The following is a 17487-nucleotide window of genomic DNA, read 5'->3' as shown; positions in this document are numbered from 1 at the left end:
CAAGAAACGGGCCAAAATACTATTATCGAAAAATCAAGTAGAGTAATATCTCGATCCACCTTGACACAAATATACAGATCTTTTATTCTTTCGGGGGTTATTATTATTAATCAGATGTAGTATGGAATATCCCAACAACTCGAATACAGCTAGATGCTATTCAGATAGTATGTGCAGCGGTAAAGATACGTCTCATTAAAAACTGTATGACGACTCTGGTTTTATTCCATGTAGCCTACAGCGAGACATAAACGCCATAAGCTATGTACGGTGTAGGCCTATTTATATAACTTGTCAATAACGGAACACTCGCGTACCTGTCACCTTTCTTATCGAGACCTTACAACAGAACATGTGGTTAAGGAACAAAAGATCTGAAAACTACGGTGGCTGATTTCCGCCAAACAAACTTACAACTTTTTAGTACGGCGTTATAACGCCATATACAGCATTATAATGCCCTATACAGCGTTATAACGCCTTATTTTACGGCATTACAACGCCCTAAATTAGAGCGTTGTAATGCCGTAAAATATGGCGTTATAACGCTGTATAGGGCATTATAATGCTGTATATGGCGTTATAATACCGTACTAAAAAGTTTCAATCTTATAGTATGCTTACCCACACCGTAATACGGTGGCTGATGTCCGCCAAAACAAATAAATCACTACTTTTAGTACGGCGTTTTAATGCCGTAATAGGGCATTATAACGCCGTATTACAGCGTTATAATGCCCTCTTACGGCGTTATAACGCACTATTACTGCATTATAACGCCCTATTTTACGGTATATTAACGCCATAATTTACGGCGTTAATTCGCTATAATAGTGTAGGGGCATATGTAGCTAAAATAGGTCCCGTGGGAATTTCATGTTAATTTTTGGAACCAATGATATTAATAATCATTATTGTATACAGAATCGGAAAAAAATATGGTGCCATTTTTTCTAACGAATATCAAGTTCATTTTGAGGTCACTAAAGGTCACCAGTATAAATCTGTTCAAGGCGCTAATTGAAATAATGTGTCACTGTATACGGTCTTTACAATACTGGCATGTAGCATGTTAAAAGAAAGGAAGCCATGTAAACTACATTAAAACATCAGTAAATATTTGTTATATTGTTGTCGGGGGCGGATATAGAAATTTGAAAAGGGGAGTGGGTGTGAAATATAACTACTAGATGTTATATCATATTTGGTCAAATTAACCACAAATTTGCAGTTTCTGTTTAAAAAAATGGTACATGTATTTAGTGTCTGTCAAAAAGGGTCTGTTCAGTGTAGCTCAAACGAGGAGGTGCACACACCTTTCTGGTAGTGTGTACAACGTGGGCATCGACTAAGCATTGACAAGTTTGCTTATAGATACATATGCCCCTACACTATTATAGCGAATTAACGCCGTAAATTATGGCGTTAATATGCCGTAAAATAGGGCGTTATAATGCAGTAATATCATTATGATTATTATGATTATTATATCAAATACCCGTTTTAAGACAAATACACAAGCAGAACGTGTGATTAAAAAGCTGTAAACTTTCTGCACGCGCGTGCTGTAACCTCACCGTGGTGCAGGGGTGTAACATTATCTTTGAGAATGGCCAATACAGCAAAAATATTAAGTTTTGGGTAAAAGTCAGTATCTATCTGCAGTGTTCGAGATTAAATTTCTTGGCCAGTATCCCAAATGGATACTAACATTTCAAAATCTGGTATCCCACCTGAGAATTTAGTATTATATGGCATCCCAGTGGGATACTGGGTTCTTGAAGTCTGGTATCCAAAATTAAATTCTGGTATCCCCGGGATATCGGGATACCGTTAATCTCGAACACTGATCTGTGATATTTGTGTTTTTGTACAGTTCTTTACACTGTGTTTTTGTTTAAATCTTGAAATTTTATATTGATGTTGATCATCACTTTATTTGTTTGCATTACCATAGTTTGACACCCAATAGCCGATGTATTTTTCGTGCTGGGGTGTCGTTAAACATTCATTCATTCATTCATGCGCTACTTGAATGAATGAATGAATAAATGCGTTTTCAATGACACCCCATATTCATATTTGGCATGAACATTCCCCCCATTAAATTATAAAATACATGTAGACATTCCATATTGAATAAATCTGTTGGAACATACACCTTTGTCTACATGCACTGATCATAAAAGATAAGAATATTATTCAGACAATATAATATAAACAATCACACTTCAGATGGAATGGGGTAAGTGCTGTGGTCCATATTTAATCACAGCATTACAACCCCTACACCCAATTGCAACCAACGGTTTATTGCTGGGATGTACCTGGGTTAGATAGGTTAACCTCCCCCCAAAAAACCCCACTACAAACCAAACAACAAAAATCCTGATGAAAGTAACTTTTATTAGCTATACTGCGTGTCAATGGAACAAATAAACGATTGTGCCTTCTTGTTCATATGTAGGCAATGACAGTTTCAAAATGACCCCAAGGAAAAAGGCCAAACCTTCTAATCTGGTTAATCAGCATGCAGTTTAGTTGGGTTTTTTTAATCCAATGGGTTTTATTTTTTTTGAGATGATACCAAAAGTGGGGTTCTCCTCCGATAGACCAAGCTACATTCTATACAATCTAATTAAAATTAGCTCCACTATTACATGTGGATCTAACACCAGCCAGTTTAGACTGGTTTTTGCACCAAATCTACATGAATGTGATGGAATAGGATGGGATGGAAACCAGTCAGATTGTTTGCGAGAATCAAAACCTTACTTGCAGAGGGTATACGACATGTTTCGTGTGAATTACGAATGCCTTAAAACATGTTTTATTTTATAAAATAAATAATTTGTAATGTAAAACTGAAGACTGATTTAGTTTGGTTTTTTTTTATAAATAAATAAATAATTTTTAATGTAAAATTGAAGACTGATAACCCACCCCGTACGTACTGGTATGGTTCGCTGTACTGCGGCCACTAAAATAGACTCGCCCGATATTTTTAGAATTTGTATGTTCCCAAATAGCGTTATAAAAGGCGAAGTGTGATTGGTCAATATTTAAGGTCTATAACTAACGTGCTACTCTCGATACAAAACCTATACTAGCTCGACCATTTACCTTTCGACCGACCGTTCAAAATTGCGCAAAAATTTCCTCATCAAAATTGCGCACCACTTTCTCTTTGGCACCACCACCACCCCCACCCGCCTGCTGCCGATTCAATCGGGCTGCTGGTGCTCCCTTGCACCTGCCAGTGCAGGCGGTCCCTCCTTCCCCTCTCCCCCACCTTTCCTGTTATGGACGGAGGAGCCGGCCAAGGCCGGCTCTTGTGCCCACGACAGGCGTGCGCTACAACAGCTTGCTCTGAGTGTGCACGTAAAACCCTATGATCTGACCTGACCTGGTCAATATTTAAATTATTATTTACAGACGAAATGTTACCTGGACACTGGGGACTACGCAGTGTTGTTAGCAATCCGATTAAAATTAGTTCTACTGGTCTAAATAAGGCATTCGTAATTCACATGAAACATATCGTATACCCTCAGGATAATTCGGAATGTTTTCAAATTATTTTTAAATCACTGGCAGGATTCTGTAAGTAAGGTTTTGATTGGTGGACATGAACTCCAACTGGCTGGTGTTAGATCCACATGTAATTGTGGAGCTAATTTTAATCAGATTGCATTCTATAGCACTTCTGGTGGCCAAATCTTATTAATGAGCTGCATCAAATGGCGTCAGGAACCACTGATGACGTCCGAGGCATGTTAGGGAGGCCGAGTGCTTGCATTCTCTTTTTAGACTGGTTTTTGCACCTAATCTACATGAATGTGATGGAATAGGATGGGATGGAAACCAGTCAGATTGTTTGCGAGAATACACTCTCCATAACACTGACTGTGAACACCTGGCTATTCCGGACCAGCGGCTATCAGATGAATCATGAACAGTACACCACAATAACAGATAACTTAAGTAAAAAATATGACATATTATTTTATTCAAATACTTTATATACAAAAACATGTTATTAGTCAGATCAAAATGTTTTTGTATTTAAAATACAATAAATATTACAGTAATAAGCGTCTTTTTTCTCTCTCTCTTTTTTTAAAAGTATTTATGAAAAAAACCATCTTCAATATTACCAGTATTCAAGTAAGTAGTATGAAAATGAGAATCAAAATAGTAAAATATATATTTAAAAAAAAGATGTCAAAAACAATCGCTGGCATAAAGTATCATATATTTTAACTCTTACTTCATTTTTAGATTTGTTTTTGGAAAATAACAAGAAAGAGGACAGTTTGCTATATACCGTTAAAAATGGTCAACAGAGGCTGAATGAATGAGAACAATTGTCAATTTAATATTTTGACTGTCAAAATAATATTTTACCTTCCTTGATAATAAAATAAACTAGTATATTATAACACTGAAACATACACTGTATAAAATACTGAACACAGTAACTGGCCAATGATGAAAACAATGACGTGTGATAAAATATCTATTGGTGAATGCCAACAATAAAGTGTTTTCTTAATAAATCTAAAACAAAATGCTCCAACAGTTTTAAGACAAAAAGACAAAACACAATAACTGATTATATAACAGCAGAAAATGCTAATGTCATACAACATTTGTAGTATTACTTTATGTTTGTAGGAATGTGAATGTGTTCGAGGATGAATGTCTACATGCAGATGATCAATAAACAATTTTAAAATGACACTAATAATGGGTCATTTTCCACTTCAAAGGACTTGAATCACTAAACTAATCTACTTCATTGAATTTGGTGCGAGTATGACAACTATATGAAAATCTTACAAAATAATAATACAATTAGAGCACAATGGTTAATAGCAAATGAGACCGATCTAATATTTTAATAATCTTAATTGGTTTGTATACCAGCATATTTTTACATTTATCTTCAAGGAATACACCATGGCACTATAATTCTCTCATAGTACACTACCACATAATGCTGTTTTTAAAATATAATATTAATCTACATAATTTTATATCGGTTTCCTCTTTTTTGTGCAAAAGTTTTATTTTTCTCAGCACCATGGATTGAACTACATCAGGGCTAGCTCTGGCACTCACCAAATTCACCAATTGCGAATTCTGAAAGCAGTTGGCGATTTTTTTTTTAATTTTACAAAATAATTTGGCGAAATAATTTCATGTAATAATTGACATTTTTTAGAAAAAAACTTTTTGAATTCTGCAATTTTTTAAGTTTAACAGACAATTTGGCAAAATGTTTTGCTCACTCAGAGCTAGCCCTGTACACTGTGTATAGAATGAGATGAAATGAGATGGCTCCTAAAACAACAAACACAACAAAGACACTGATCCACGGATTTGTAAGTGAAAAACAAAAGAGTAAAACAATACAAATGTTTTGCCTAGTTAGAAACATGTACATGTATATCACAGAATATTACATGAAAAGTAGTAATCACGGAGTGGTAATACAAAATATACCTGCCATTTGAATCTGAGCAAACCCCATGGCATTGATATTCACTTAATTTATTACAATCTCATAACTGATATTTATAAATGAATGACTGAGCAGTACAGAATCAAGGGTGCCGAAATGGGACTAATCAGCCAGACCAATGCCAATCAAAATTCAACCAATAACAAAATACTACCATTATCACTTCTAATGACTGCCCAGTATAATCAAAGCATGTTCAGGATTTTTTTTTTAATAATTCCAATTTTTGTTAGTTTTCTTTATTATTATATTTTTATTACCATAATTTTGTTTCTTTGTCCAATCTTGAACTACTGCATTTCATAAAGTTCTGATTTAGACATTTGTGTTTCAACATTTAATGCAATTGTTCACATAAAATGAAGTTTTAAATATTCAAATTACATCACAATACATATTTCTGTAATATCTCACCCATGAATTTACAGTAAGAGATTTGATTTTTTAAATAATAATGTCCAAATATCGCACCATAAATCAAAAGTACCTAAAGTGGCAACATTCATGTGCAACACTGAATGTTCCATCCTAAAATGACCCTTGGCATTGCAACCAAAGTACCTCAATAAATTCCAGTACCTTACATTTATTCGGCAGAGGATTCCTGAGTGTACAGACAGACATATTCAAAGCATAGCAGTTGTGAATCTATGTGTTCGAAACTACACAGACGATAGATGATGTAATCACATTTCGTTAATGTTCTGGGTCCCATTTAACGAAGTGATTTTACCATTAAGATCACCTTGAACAGTTTGAGAAACTCAAAATTGTTTTATACAATGATTATTCCACAATCAGGTACAGCCGTTTCGGATTGGCCAACAGGCTGATGCTTATATTAAAGTCACTCAAAATTGTGATGTGGAATTAAGAATTAATCGAAAAACACCAGTATTTGCTCCATAATCTGGGGGAAAACACAGATCACCTTTAGGACTGGTCATGGTATTTTAAAAATTGTTTGTCAGAAGTTTAGTGAACAGACTAGTGCTTTCTGCACACGAGAATATTGTACCAAAAAAGCTTTCACCCACCAAGTTTCTACCAAATGTAAAGAACTATAATGTAAGGAATATATTCAACATTTCTGTTTGTAACGGTTTCCTTAAGAAACACTTACATGGAACATCTACTTTATAGAGTAACTAGCATCTTAAATGAATAGTGAATCATATAAGAACTGAATCTCTCTCTAAACTTGATTTTCGTACTTGTATCCCATTAAAGTTCAATCACGCTGTCCTTTGCACACATCTCATCTTTGCACTAAGACAGAGGTTAGAGGTTAACAAAAGCAAAGTTGGTGTAGTGGTCTTAAAACCAATCCACCGAGTTGATCAGCTCACTTTTGCTTGCAGCTGGTACCAGGATGCAAACCGACTACCTACCAGCCTCAAGTCCTGTTAAGGCATTACGTCACTATTATCCTTCTGCCATTTAGTGTAAAAACTTTATTTTTACCGGACTAGATGGAAAGCAGGGTCCCTTTCTTTGATGTGGACAATGCAGTACACACCTGAATTTACTATTTGGTATGTATTGTAGAAGTATGACCATCACTTTACTTTAGTCACTTTGAAACATTCCCCTATACTTATTTTAAAAAATAAAATGATTTACCCATTTAGGTAATAATTATAAAAGAAGATGAATGGTGGTGTACCACAATAAATGTCATTGAGCAAAAAATGTAACTTCCATGTAAGGAAATCTTTTCCTCAAAATATTCAGAAATAAATAAAAGTATAAAATGGACGGTATAATCTCAAGATTTCTCTTTCACTGAATGTCACAAATCTTGCACTCTTGGGTCCTTTGGGAAACTGACTGCCTGGACACCAGCCGCCTTCAGCAGCTCGTTGATTGGTGCATGGTCCGTAGATGACTGGTCGATATGGGAGTAGTGCAAAACATCACCTGGAAACAAAGACGGTGAAACTTATTGCATTAAAATATATTTCTTTTAGATATGCATGTCAAATGGGTGATAACATTAATTAATTTATTTTCATGCTTAGCAACTGCAGTTTAAGCATGCTGTCTATAGTCCTTCCCATCTGGAAATGTTGTTTCCATACTATAGTGTGTACTACAAGTATTTATTTCTGAACAGATTGTTTTCTAAATTGCACGCAAAAATAGTGCTGTTTTGTTATGTCCAAAACACGTTTACATTTCTTCTTACTTCAAATCAAACTGAAATTATTTACAAAAAACAATGTTAATGGAGGCTGGGAAGGAATATAAACTGTGTAACTCAGCTACTTGAAATATCTGCACTCAGGACAGTTACATATAACATCAGAGACAAAGCCAACTACCACAACGTGAGAATATGAGCAACACATTTAACAGGATCCCATTAGTCCTATCAGTGAACAGGTTTTGAGTGTTATAAAGTTGGTACTTTTTGTATATTTCATATGATATTTGTAGACTAAAATATCTGTCAAGGGTTACGAACTAGGTCAGGTAGGTGTATTAAACAGATAAACGAAATACACACCTGGCCCAACGACAAGAGCACAGCCCTGTTGTTGAACATCTCCCTGGTAGGTCCTCGCTTCTTCTCTCATAGCCCGCCATGTGCTTCGCAGAATACCCATTACAAAACCTGACTTGACGTGCTTGCTGCCTGTGAAAAACAGTTTAAAAACAATGTGTACGGTATATAATAATAGAGAGTAATATTATTATCAGCTTTTGTAAGAAAGATTGGTGCAGTAATGGGTATTTAACCTGCAATGCTCGCAATGATGCCTTATTTCCATTTCTATGTAGACGAGTTACAAGATGCCAATCCTAAGCCTGCTGAATCGAAACACTGCAATAGGCCGCCTCCAATTAGGTGAATCGCTGTCAGCAGTCGCACGCCATATGAACGTCCATCTGAGCACCATTTCACGTCTCTGGGACAGGTACCAGCAGTTTCAATCAGCTAAAGACCGGCCCAAAAGTGGAAGATCTCGCATAACAACTGCAGCATAAGATTGCTACATCCAGGTTCTGCACTTGCATCACCGAACTGCCACAGCAACGAACACTGCTGGACGCATACCTGGTTTGAGAAGGGTGTCTGCACAAACCATTCGGAACCGACTTCAAGAAGCTGGTTTACAGGCTAGGAGACCATATGTTGGCCCCGTCCTGCGACGTCAACGTCAACATCAACATTTACGTGTTCGCTGGTGCACAAATGTACAGGGGTGGAACTTGGAAAACTGGCGGCGAGTATGGTTCAGCAATAAGTCACGTTTTCTTCTACAGCGATGTGATGGATGACAACGTGTTTACAGATGCCGCAATGAACGTTTTGCCAACAACTGCGTCGCCCAAGTTGACAGATTCGGAGGAGGGAGTGTCATGATGTGGGGAGCCATTTCATACACCGGCAGAAGTGGACTTGTGTTCGTACAAGGCAACCCGACAGCTGTATGCTACCAGGATAAACTTCTTCGCTGTCACATGCTTCCCAATTTGGATCGACAAAGAGAACTCTTTCAGCAGAACAATGCCAGGCTGCATACGGCACATGTAACAATGGATTTCCTACAGAATGAGAACATTAATGTGCTGCCATGGCCATCAAGATCGCCAGATTTCAACCCCTTTGAACATCTATGGGACGAACTGGATAGATGTGTATGCCAGCGTGACCCAGAGCCTCAGACGCTTCCACAACTGTCACATACACTGCAGGAAGAATGGGCTAGGATTCCGAGACTCATTCAGTCTATGCCAAGGAGATGTCGCGCAGTGATTGCTGCTGCTGGTGGCCCCACAAGGTACTGGTTTCAGCACCCTCGTGCGACGCTGTTTAGTGACGAAAACGCCTCCACTGCCGTTAGTCCATAGCAAGAACATTGTCATATACTCATGTCAAATTTGACTGTGATACGATCATAAATAACGAAATTATGCCACTTTGAATTAAAGAGATAATTCCATGAATATTTCGCCTATGCGTTTCTTTTTTGACGAGTATATTTCACTAAATATGACCATCGGTGTGGTGCTAAATGTCTTAAAATAATCAGTCAGACCTATTTAGCCAAAAATCTCAGTACTGGTTTCCCAGTCCAGGACCACATGGAAATTCAATGATTATATCCAGCAGCAATGTCCTGTATACTTAAGTGTAAAAAACAAAAACGTCTAGCAGATGAAATAATGTTCTTTGAGAGAAAGAGAGAGAGAGAGAGAGAGAGAGAGAGAGAGAGAGAGACAGAGAGAGAGAGAGAGAGAGAGAGAGAGAGAGAGACACACACACACACACACAGAGATGGGGGGGGAGGGAGAGAGAGAGATGAATGAATGAACACAGAGAGAAAGAAAGAAAGAAAGAAATGTTTTATTTAACGACGCACTCAACACATTTTATTTACGGTTATATGGCGTCAGACATATGGTTAAGGACCACACAGATTTTGAGAGGAAACCCGCTGTCGCCATTACATGGGCTACTCTTCCGATTGGCAGCAAGGGATCTTTTATCTGCGCTTCCCACAGGCAGGATAGCACAAACCATGGCCTTTGTTGAACCAGTTATGGATCACTGGTCGGTGCAAGTGGTTTACACCTACCCATTGAGCCTTGCGGAGTACTCACTCAGGGTTTGGAGTCGGTATCTGGATTAAAAATCCCATGCCTCGACTGGGATCCGAACCCAGTACCTACCAGCCTGTAGACCGATGACCTGCCACGACGCCACCGAGGCCGGTCCAGAGAGAAAGAGATGGATGACCAGAGTCACACACACTACTACTTCCAAGAGGAAGCAAGGGTTCTTTTATATGCACCCTCCCACAGACACAACAGTACATACAATGTAATTGATTGAGACAGGAAAACAACTCTAAATCCATTTACGGCAACCTCAGGCAAAAGCTCTACCACTAAACAACATCAAGTAAATTCATGAAACTTGAAGAGCATTTGTATGTGATTTAGACAACTGACAGTTGGAAACAGAAAATGATTTTAATGTGTCAAAGGTATGAAAATAAATTTGGATGATCTGTCTGTTCTAAATGTTTAAATATTAAAGCTAATCTAGAGTCAGCAGCTTTATAACCAAGCCGGTATTACACAATGTATGTATCATAATCTATTTAAGACATAGTCAGGCAATTACTGCTGAACAAATTATGCAATTTGTAATTATTATTTACTATGGTGTTATGTACATGAATATTAATATTTTACGACAGCCAGCCATACCAGTCATAGTCAAATAATTCATATGTTTTATATAAGAATAATACTTCATTTGTGAAGTCTTATGATGTCTGCACTTCATGAATCACTTGTGTGCGTGTCGGTGTGCATATGCATAGTTATGTGTGTATATTTGGAGTTTGTTTATTGGTGGGATGGGGGGGGGGGGGGGGGTTGGTGTTTGGTGGGTTTATGTGGGGATGAGTGTATAAGTAGATACAATATAATAGAACATATCTCGCAGAACCTATTTTGTATAGTCAATTTTTGTTTAATTAATTTACATGTCTAGTCCAAAATTATAAACTATGAGAACTTGGGCTAAACAATATAAAATCTTTTTTCTATCTGTGTCATTAATATTCACACATACATGTATAACTTCGTGGTAATAACAATTGTAAATACTGAATGAAAATTTTGATCTGTATACCTAAATGATAATGATTAATTTTGTATTGTAACTCTGTGACTTCATCCCTGTGGTTGGGACAGATAACAAATGTAAACGGGTTCTGTGAATAAATATTTAAAAAAAAAAATAATAATAAAAAATAATAAAAAAATTACACAATGCCACATATGTCAAACAGTTTCAATTTGGAAAAGAATTCTGGTTTAACCTTAAACCAGTCTTATATCAATTACTATATTCATTGGCACTCTTACCTTTCAAGTCTCCCACACCACCCTTTTTAGGACACCCTAATGTTTTGTACAGATCAAGTTCTGGATCACAGTATAACGTTTGTTGATAACCAGTTGCCTGCTTGAATGACTGAAAGAAAAAAAACCCTCATATCCATACGTGTATATAATAATGTTTTAAAACTTTATTAATTGGAAATGTAGTTTTGTAGTGAAGAATCAATAAACAAGATAGGGTGTGTGAAATATAGTGTTTGTTCTCGGCCAATGAATTAACAGAATCTATAAACTAGTAATATAGAGATATCCAACACATTTTCTTTTTAGGTCACATTACTCCCCAAAATAATCTGCTCATGCACTAATCACAGAATTATAAACTTGTTTAAACTTGGAATTTAATTTTTTAAAGAAAATGTGGTGTTAAATTAATTTTATTTAGCTCAACAAAATAAACATGTTAATTATCAAATTCAATTCATATTTAACGATTAATGAAATCCTGGAACTAAGTATACATTTGAAGCGAAGTACTCTAAGTATTGTAATGATCACACATCTCAGTAATACTGACCTTGTATATTGAGTCTACATTATGAATGATTTGTCATGTGAGTTTATATTTGATTTATCAGTTTAGTTATTCCATAAACGTTATTAAATTTAATATTAAATTTATTTTTTGAAATGAAAGACAGTTATCTACCACTTACTTTGATAAACCTATACGGTGCTGGACCGATCAAAACCAACCTGACATCAGCCTCCTACAAAAAGAAAATTCAAGTCACACGGTTGAAAAAATCTCATTGTGCTTTAGTTAAATATAATTGCCCTTTATTTATAAAACTTCAAAAGTCTAGACTTGATGCTTCGGTAATGTCTACCATGAAGTTTAAGTCTGGAGACTTTGCTATAGAACTAAGACTATATATATTCAGTCTTTGGTAGTAACAATGTTTGTGCAAACAGCTACGTTTGTCCATCCATAACTCAAATACTCAGGAGTAGAAATTTAGAATATTTCCACTGGTCTGGGGGACTAGTAGCCTAAAAAAGTTACCTGTCCCCAAGAAAACTCACTAGTCCATCTACTACTGAGAAGATGAAATCTACGTGGGTCCTAGCAAGCTGTTAAGTAACACACATTACGTTTAACTACCAGTATGTAGTATATTGTGGTATCATGACGAAATAACCAAAGTCAGCATCTTAAATTGTGGCCCGGGAGACTAGCATAATTTAAATTGTACTCATCCCCAGTGAGGTCTGCTTGCCTGGGGCAAGTATTAGTTTCTATTCAAGCATAACTTGAAATAGAACTGACACATACCTGCAGATATTCAACAGGGATGACAGCAAAATCTAAAAAATATAGAAAATATTACATTACAGAACTTTTATAACATATTATACAGATTTAGACATTAGTTACTAAGTACTGATGTGAACAATTTGATCAAATGATGTAGTTCACTTTGCTTTTTTTTAAATGATGCATCAATGAAGTAGAACAATAACAAGAATAGAACAACCAATGTCAAGAATTTCTAAATTGTCATATTTCAAATAATCTGCACAAAAATAAGATAACATCTGCACAAAAATAGATAATACATAAGTTATAATTGTTGTACTTACCTTCTACATATTCCTTGGCAATGAAATCCAGAAAATGCTATAAATATATAGGAAGAAAAATATTAACATTTTGATTCAAACAAGTACAGTATAGCAAACAGAGAGCATTTCAACATCTGGTTATACAATACTAAAAAGTCAATATTAAGTCTATAGTGAGCATTTGAATTTTCAACATCTGTAGCCCTTGAAATTCTTATATTTTATGATGGCAGTCAGTGGGAATTACTTCTTTTACCATGACATTGCAATGACAACTGAAAAAGGGTACATACTGCATATGATCCAGTGATGCTAATAAATTGTATATAATTTCATTAAAATAAAATAAAATTTCAGAAACGAAGTCAAAGAGAAAGCTAATTGCATTTTATTTAGGGCTTCTAGATTATGGTAGCCCGACTCCCATGGCTAGTGATATTCAATGTTGGGCTAGTAAATAACTACTATTGCCATGCCCGACGGCTAGTGATAAAAATTTGTCAAATGTTGCAGTTAAGTTTATTTTGTAAATATGAATATCCTTCCCCCACCCAACCCCCCAATGTTAGTGTTTTTTAAGCTCTATCGTCCTATTTAGGTGACATATCTGATTATTACTATTATTTAGTTAAATTGTATTAACTTAAAAGTAAAGTAGGGCTAGTGAATTTTTAATTGTGGCTAGTAAATTTTTTAAATCACTGATCCCATGGCTAGTGGATTTTATAAAAATTCTAGAAGCCCTGTTTTATTAAATCATTTTTAAATAATATATTAATGTAACATTTGGTCTATATTATTAGCATAACATAAAACATAACTAAATTAACACTATGAAAATTGTCCAAACAAAAAGTAAATAAAGTACGAAAATAACTCATGAGTCATCTGACAAAAAACAAAATAAAACCCCACACCAACCCTGCATGTAAGATTTAACAACTTGTCTGACTATACGTGAATAAGCTTGATTTAAAAATGTATGTTTCAAAACAACAAACTTAGCTTTGTAATATTTACAAGTAAAACAAGAAAGTTTTCATCTGCTAACATTGTGATATAATTTCTAAGATAACTTAGAAAATCAAAAATAACTTGTCTGTTTTTGTTCAAGAAGGAAATGTTTTATTTAACAAAACACTCAACACATTTAATTTACGGTTATATGGCGTCGGACATGTGGCTAAGGATAACACAGATATTGAGGGAGGAAACCCACTGTTGCCACTTCATGGGCTACTCTTTTCGATTAGCAACAAGGGATCTTTTACATGCACCATCCCATAGACAGGATAACACATACCATGGCCTTTGACGTACCAGTCATGGTGCACTGGATGGAGCGAGAAATGTTTTTGTTTACTTTAAAATATTTAAATGAAATTAGTTAAAGTTTGTTTTGTTTAAGAACATCACTGGTATATCTTGTTCAACTCTCTTGCCTCCTTGTGGCGAACAAGGGGCAACAGTAATGTTTAACGTACCCCCCCCCCCCCCCACCTCCCAACGTTTTTGGAAGAAAACTTAGAAAAAGATAGGTAAGTAAAAGTTTAAAACTTAGTACTTGTTTTACTTATTTGTAGAGAAATTAGTGAACTTTTATTTTAAAGTATTATTTTGTTGTTACACACACACACACACACACACACACACACACACACACACACATTATTTATTGCAAATATAAAATTGACATTTAAGAAAATTATATTTTTATTTTTATTTCATTTCTATTAGGCCTACTTAATTAATAAATGTTATTTTATTTTATTTTCTTAACTTTAATTTATTTCATTTTATTTTATTATCCAACTTTAATTTATTTCATTTTATTTTATTATACAACTTTAATTTTTAGTTTTATGGTTTTTGTTGTATTTATTATGGAACGAGAAATTACTTCACGATCCTTTTCCACATACAAGACTGTTCCGAGTTTCATTTTCCTCCCATAAGGCACTATGCGTTTTACCAAAAAAACTATACAGTCGGACGTTTCTCCTTTAATTCAAAGTGAAGATCGTTTCAAAGTAAGTATATTAGTCTCCATATGCTCGAAAAAGATCACAATACATGATTAGGGTGGGATTAGGGTGGGAAAAGGTGATGGTAGTCGCTATTTCGACCGCAATTCCGTTCCGAGCAAAATTGCTCGGAACGGCCATATGATTGCTAATGAAAAAATGGCTATGCCTGATAAACTCAACGTGCCCTTACATTCGAGTTAATCTTGATGAACTACAGATAGTCATGAAAGAAGCTAAAGATAGGAGTTGCCAGATCGGGAAGAAATGAGATGGAATTCAAAGAAGAGAAAGGAAAGGGGAAAGTGGAATTAAAAAAAATAATACAGTGCTGTCCGGTGTATTGGCGCACCTAAGCATTCAAGGACCATTTTCTATGTGAACACACTGAAATACACTACAAATTGTTTTATGTCTGTAGTAAATAAACATTTTAAAATGGTGCATAAGTATAGGCACCCCCTTGTATCCAAAACGATTTGCATGTCTGGTGATTCGGCGCAGTAGATGTAGATCGTTGACCCCGCTATTTATAGACCGCCTATGACCTCATTTTTAGCCCATAAACGCTACACTATTGTCCCAAAATTATTTTAGTACTTTTTTCTTTTGTCTTGTTAAAAATATTACTATGAAAATGAACAATCACACATGACCCATCTCATGATCAGTTTTCTTGAGTGGCACAGTACTGCAGATGCATACATGTTCATTGTCATGCATGGCTAAGATGCCTACATGGATTTTTTTTTTCTCGGGTAGATTGTGCACACACGTGGATCTCATTTCGCTTTTATTTTTTACAACAATGTGACAATTGTGAACTGGAATGACTGTCAATTAAGGTGTAAAATTTTTGTTTTGTTTGCAGTTGTCTGTGTTCTCCTTTTCAGTTTAAATAAAAATAACCGAACAAAAATTATTACATTTATACTGTTTGCTATAATTTAAAAAAATGCAGGAAAGGTGTTTTCAGACTGGTTTTAACATTCTTAATATCAATAAGGCTGACCTACTTCGCGTTTATATACACGAAAACAGGTGAATGATTTATTTTGAAATTATGATATAATTATTGATAATTCTAAAAAAATAATAATTGCACCCTTAACAATAATATGTTGATACTTGATTAACCATTGAAAAAGAAATTGAACTTTAATTCGTTAAAAACACCGACAACATGTCAACTTCCTAAGCATACTTCAGCAAAATATCAAGTGCGCCGAATCACCGGATGCGCAGATACACCGGACACGGTTGTAATTCGTTAAAAACACCGACAACATGACAACTTCCTAAGGTCTCACTACACAGATCACTTCCGGGTGAGAGTTCATTGATCACGGTCCACTATAGTTCCTAATTGTGGCACATGTTATGGTTCACATATTCACTTCTAGGAAATGGTGAAGAATTAAAACAATATGTATGTTTAATGGTAAGCCTTCTGGCTGTATTTTGCCCATGTTATTTTGTAATATTGTGCATCGACCTTTTGGGACATGGGTATATAGCGCAAGTGACAGCCGGAGTGAATCGGTTAATGAACCACCTGTTCGGACTGGTACTACAGCCAGATGCGGTCATATAGCAAAAAACTGAGACGGAAATGTTCTCAACTTTGGAGTGAAAATAAATGCTTATATAATGTATGTTCGCAATGGTGTATGTTGTTAGTGCCAACGAGAACCCGTTCTATGGGCAATCTTTGCTTGAAGTTGGGCAGTTTAACATGGGTTTCAATGGCAGATGACATCTGTGTAGTGAGACCTAAGCATACTTCAGCAAAATATCAAGTGCGCCGAATCACCGGACGCGCCGATACACCGGACATGGTTGTAATAATAATAATTAATAATAAAAAAAAAAAATTAAAACAAATTACACATCATATAAATTAACTTCTTTTTTTCTCTCTTTTATTTCGAGGATACTCACCCGTACAAAAACAATAATTGTTTTTTGTTTCTTGTAAATATCTCCGAAACGAATTTTGTTGCCAGTTTCATTGTAAACAAATAAATTTTCAACTTTGGAAAATTCAAATTCTAACTCTGGTCGTAAACCTCGAGATATTTTTATATTTTGAACAGCTTCTTGCACGATATTCTCTTCTTTATCGACAATATCTGCCATCTTGTTGAATAACTGGTTTTTATAGTTGGGGGGCTTCCTGCTTTAATCTTACTTTTTAATGCATGGCCAAAAAACCAGTCGGCTACAAGTACGCTCATGTTTCATTAGAGTTATCTTATGTACGTCACTATAGCAACGATTTGTTTATTGAGACAAAGGCCATATTGTGTTATGAATAAAAGTGTGTTTATTTGTTTTGTCTAACGACACCATTAGAGCACATTGAATATAAACATTATCTATTGTGTAATTATCATTTGGTAATTATGACAAATAATCTTAGAGAGCAAACCCGCTATATTCTTT

At 35.4% G+C, this 17487-nt stretch overlaps 1 protein-coding gene across 1 annotated transcript; it reads right to left on the bottom strand.

The window, feature by feature from the left end:
• Positions 1–4018: 4018 nt before the first annotated feature.
• On the bottom strand, positions 4019–17277 carry LOC121375598 (peroxiredoxin-like 2C). The gene is made up of 7 exons (XM_041503132.1): positions 16984–17277; positions 13037–13073; positions 12729–12760; positions 12109–12162; positions 11417–11525; positions 8037–8165; positions 4019–7447 (listed from the first exon to the last, which is right to left on the bottom strand). Exons 1-7 carry the CDS (start codon positions 17179–17181, stop codon positions 7320–7322), a joined length of 687 nt encoding a protein of 228 aa, XP_041359066.1. The 5' UTR covers positions 17182–17277; the 3' UTR covers positions 4019–7319.
• Positions 17278–17487: the final 210 nt, after the last annotated feature.

Source organism: Gigantopelta aegis, chromosome 6 (assembly GCF_016097555.1).
Source record: "Gigantopelta aegis isolate Gae_Host chromosome 6, Gae_host_genome, whole genome shotgun sequence".
NCBI lineage: Eukaryota > Metazoa > Mollusca > Gastropoda > Neomphalida > Peltospiridae > Gigantopelta > Gigantopelta aegis.
Note: the sequence above shows the minus strand (reverse complement) of the source record. Positions and strands in the feature narration are given on the sequence as shown.